Here is a 4,987-nt window from a genome sequence, read left to right as displayed (position 1 = left end):
ATGGTTTATTTTGTTCTTCCTGTTATAATTATATTCATTGTTGAGTTTGGCTTTGATTTTTTTTTTCCTCAGGCCGCCGACATTTTCATGCATCTCAGTGCCCTAGACCCACAAGTCCTGTATCTACAGACAGCAATATGAGTGCTGCCGTAATGCAGAAGGCCAGACCAGCCAAGAAACAAAAACACCAGCCAGGACATCTGCGCAGAGAAGCCTATACAGATGGTAAGTCCATTGAAATGGATGAAAACATCTATGAAGCTTGTGCATTTGCCCTAGCTCTCTATAACTAGAAAATGTGTCCACTGATGTTAAAAATTCATTCCAGGAAGCCTCACATTACTTATACTAGCAATCGACTTCCATAGCTTATCAAAAATCTCTACTCCTGCAATTTTCTAATAAGCTGATTATTTAATACACTAAAATAATGTATACTTTTAATGTGTTTTAAGAGGCTGTTTTATAGTCTTAAATAGACATTGCTATAGTTGAAATAATGATATAGGCTTAACCGTCATCATATTCGCTAATAAATCCTCGAAAGTGTCCTCATTTTTCTTTTCCTTGTACAATTTTGTATGTAAATAGAAGACAATAAATTTGTTAGAATATTAATTCTAAATACAGTTGTGTTACAAACGGTTATTCCATGCACCAAAAGGTAAATCCAATCATCTGTTTCATGCCTTCACAAATGATATTGACTCTTGCTGAAGAGGTAACGCTTATATTCTCAAGGGAACATGGGAGGATAATGCAAACATTGTGTTGTCTAGAGCATGCCTTTAATGAAAATGCCTCAGGTGGCCTAACATTTATTAAACTGCTACCTTCTCATTTTATAAGGGGGAAAAAAAAAAAAAACAAGGGCTTTGTTGGAAATTCATGTAAGATAAATTCTCTGAGATTCACCCATCTTGTCAGGTTGGCAAAATTTGCTAAATGGGTGGGAGAAGAAGGGTGTCACAGGCATCGTCCCTTACCTCCTGGTCCTCTGTAACCACAATCTGATTAGGACTTTCATTACCAGTCAGCAATTTTTCAAAAAGGGCATTATTTGCCATTTTCATATGAAAGCCTAATATTATAGATCGTTATCCAAGGTTACAAGGAGGGATTTCTGAGGCACTTCTCCTTATGATTCCTGCCACTTGACAGAAAAATTTAATACAAAGCTCACAGCATGATGAGCACAAGTAATTTTGCAATGAGTGGCTGTCCAGGCTATTATCTGTACTTTATTCTGAGTATTTTTTCTCACTAGCATCTATCTGATACTAGACTACATTAAATATTGGCAGGACATGGGGCACCTGGGCCTCCTGGCTTCAGCCCAGGACTCTTTTGTCAGTGAAACTGAGCTGTCAGAATATTATCTGATTTGAACAGTTATTACACTGGCTTTGTGCATGTTTGCTTCTGGAAGGGACAAACACTAAGTGTAAATCCCCAAACTCTACCAGCAATATTACGTTTATGGGACCCCTGTAATGGCATCTTACAGGTTTATAGCTGTTTTATCAGTTTTTATTACCTGGAAGAGAGTGCTTCTAACTGAGGGTGGGGGTTGGGTGGGGAGGGAACTGGCCAAACATCAAACCTTGATGTAAACACATCTAGGTTGAATACATAGGGAAGAAAATCTGGCCCAAAGACTTGGTAGACCTTTCCTCCTTTTATTTATACTTGTTCTAAGGGATTTTGGCATTGAGTGATTTTTTTTTTTTTTTTAAATACTTCAAATAATGTAAACATACCAAGTTAAACAGCATAGCATCACAGTTAAAAATTACTCTACCCTTGATAATTGAGATCTATATATATTGTGCTACATTCTGCAGTACATATTTATTTCAGTGTGTTCAGTAATTAAATACACATTCCAACTAATCCTTGAATTTTGTTGTTGTTGTTGTTACTTGCCGTCGACTTGAATAGTAACTGTTAAACTAAGTGATGAAGTGCCCAGCTGTTTTTAATTAATTTCAATAATAACAAAGGAATATATTGAATATGTGTACAGCCTGAAAAAATAATTTGTATTATTTGGATTTCTAATGGTTTGTTACAAAAAAAAATGAATATGCAAAATTATCATAGTATATACTGTATTATTTTGTTGTTGTTGTTGTTATGTGCCATCGAGTCGGACGCAACTCATAGCGACCCCTCCTTGTGTTTCTGAGGCAGTATCACTATGGAAGTAGATTGCCCCATCTTCCTTCTGAGGAGTAGTTGGTGGGTTTGAACCTCTAGCCTCCTGGTTAGCAGTCAAGTGCCTTAGGCACTACACTACCAGAGCTCCCTGTAATATGGGGGGAGCTCTGGTAGCATAGTGCCCAAGGCACTAGACTGCTAACCAGAAGGCTGGAGGTTCAAACCCACCAGCCACTCCTCGGAAGGAAGATGGGGCTTTAAGTCACAAAAATAGATAAAATGGGAGAAATGATTAAAGGGGTATCTTAAATTATTGCTTTCACTTTCCTTCAGTATTTTGATAACCAGCTATCTTTAAATTATGCTTATTATACTAAAAGTCTTGAATTTAATACTAGATGCTAACTTCTGGGTATAAGAGAAAAAAAATAAAAACAAAGCTATGTGTGATTTTATACATGCCTAGTAATGTATATTAATGAATTAAATCATATAAATGCAGATGATTCTTTTTTTTAATAGTGATTTGGGTGAAAATTTACAGAGCATATTTACTTTTCATACAGCAGTTCACATATACTTTGTCTCATGACATTGACCACAATTTACCACAATGCAGCAGCTCCCCTCCCACTTCCTCCTGATAGTTACCTCTTCCCTGTGTCCATCCCTCCATGCATTCCTGCCCCCTGAGCTGTCTCCCTGTGCATAAGCAGCCCTTCTTTCTCTCATGGTTGTTCTCTCCAAGGAGTGTATCTACCTCAAGTAGATGTTCAACTCACATGCCTGTCTTTTGCTTGGCTGGAAGCCACAGGTGTGGGTTCAATTCCAGATCTGAAGGTCAGTTAGGGGCCATAGTCTCAGTGGTTCCACCAGACTCTGTCAGACCAGCAAACTTGGTCGGGCCCCCCCCCCCTTTTTTTTTCTCCAAATGATTTTGAGTTTTGTTCCACTTTGTTCTCCCTCTCTGTCCAGGATCTCCTACATAGATCCCCTTCCAAGTGATTGACAATGGTAGTCGGGCACCATCTAGTTCTTCTGATCTCATAGTCATATAGGGTACAGATCGGATGCTGTACCAGTTGCTAGGACTAATTGTTTCCATGAATTTTTGGTTTTCTTTATTCTTCTTTGCTCTGAACAAGGAGAGACCCATCATTGCATCTAGATGGCTGCTTGCAAGCTTTTAAGATCCCAGTCACTACTCACCAAAGTAGGAGGTGGAGCAATGTTTTATGTAGTATGTTATGCCAATTGAGCTTGATGTCCCCTGCGACTATGGTCCCAAGCCCACAGGTTCAACTGTTGAGTCCCTCTGGGTAGCTAGCTGTGATCAAGAAGTGACTACAACCTCTCCCCTTGTCAGCTCTACTATACATCTGGGGATTCAAATTAAATGCAGACGATTCTTAATGCTCCAAATAAAAACAATGCACATATTCTTGCTACCTGTTTCCTGACATGGAAACAAAAGTCACTTTCTCAGAAATTATTTTCTCAAATTCCTGTGCTGCATTTTTTAAAGTAAATATAAAGGGAATATTTCATGAATAAATTCAATGGCAGAAATAATTTGTATAATTATTAAAAAGAGAGAAAGGGAGGAAGATAATTTAAGGAGCTGCCAATTATTAGTATGTGAATTAAACATATTAGTAAGACATGAGAGGATTTTTATATTTTAAGGAATTAAATTTATTAACTATGATTGATGAATTTGATAATTGTCAATAGACTGTTTGAATTGTGTTCAGAATATGGTATATCAGTCTTGAGTTTATAGTGTCTTTACTTCATAAATTTTGTTCAAATCAGGAATTTCTTTGGCAGATTCTTTTTAGACTATGTAAGGAAGAATGAGCAACTATGCCTGGATTGATAAAGAGCAATTTGGTATGATCCTTGTTAGCCAGAGCATCGTGGCCATGCCTTGCTTTGTAAGTAAATACTAGACCTCAGAAACATCCAGGGAGTACTCAGTGCGAAACAGAGTTCTTCATGCTATGTCACACCAACAAGCAGAATCTAATTTATTATTATTATTATTTTTAATATTTGCAGCTTACAAGTATAACTCAGATGAAAGATAGGATTAAAATATATGAATATTTATCAGTCGGCATCTTATCGCATTGAAGGCAAGCATAAGTGCATTTCTAGGGCCTTCTAATAAGATTCTTCCCACCCCCCCTTTTCAACCCTTCCAATGCATTTACATACTTGATTTAAAAACCAAATCTATGTTATTTCTCCAGTCCTACTTTTCATAAATTATAAATACATTCACCACCCTCTATGGAATGATGTTATTTTCACTTGATTTATCATTAATTACTAGGTCTTGGGACTTTAAACATTTAAATAGAGTGCTAGATGTCTATAGTGAGCTAATGCCTGCAAAGTTGTCTGCATGCACAGGTTCTTTTAAGTACTTTATATGCATTATACTGTTATTTGGAAATTGTTGTTTAAGGAATGGGTGTTCATATGATTAAATACAGAGTTTGGATATGTATATATAACAAGTCTGCAATCGCCAATGTTAAATCTAATTGGAATTGTTTGTGGTACGAACTGGATGACAATAGTACTTATCAGTATATGAAATATAAAGCTGTTTATGCTATGGTAATTCCTGTTTTGATTTGTAATTATTTTATAATCTGTAAAAAAAGTATTTACTTGGCATTTTTGGTTTTGTTGTTGTTGTTATGTGCCATCGAGTCAGATCTGACTCATAGTGACCCCTCCTTGGGTTTCCGAGGCAGTATCACTACAGAAGTAGATTGCCCCATCTTCCTTCTGAGGAGTGGCTGGTGGGTTTGAA

General features: G+C 36.9%; 1 protein-coding gene across 1 annotated transcript in view; it reads left to right on the top strand.

The window, feature by feature from the left end:
- The window catches only part of ROBO1 (roundabout guidance receptor 1), a 784,554-nt gene that overhangs the window by 705,823 nt on the left and 73,744 nt on the right, over positions 1–4,987 (top strand). Inside the window, exon 27 of the mRNA XM_042783645.1 lies at positions 73–225. Within this exon, the coding sequence (XP_042639579.1) occupies positions 73–225 (153 nt within the window). The remainder of the gene's footprint in view (positions 1–72; positions 226–4,987) is intronic.

The sequence above is a fragment of the Orycteropus afer genome, unplaced genomic scaffold (genome assembly GCF_000298275.1).
Source record: "Orycteropus afer afer isolate SDZICR_OR568_19922 unplaced genomic scaffold, OryAfe1.0 scaffold00022, whole genome shotgun sequence".
In the NCBI taxonomy this organism is placed as follows: domain Eukaryota; kingdom Metazoa; phylum Chordata; class Mammalia; order Tubulidentata; family Orycteropodidae; genus Orycteropus; species Orycteropus afer.
The sequence above is the reverse complement of the archived record's forward strand: the minus strand, read 5'-3'. Positions and strand labels throughout refer to the sequence as shown.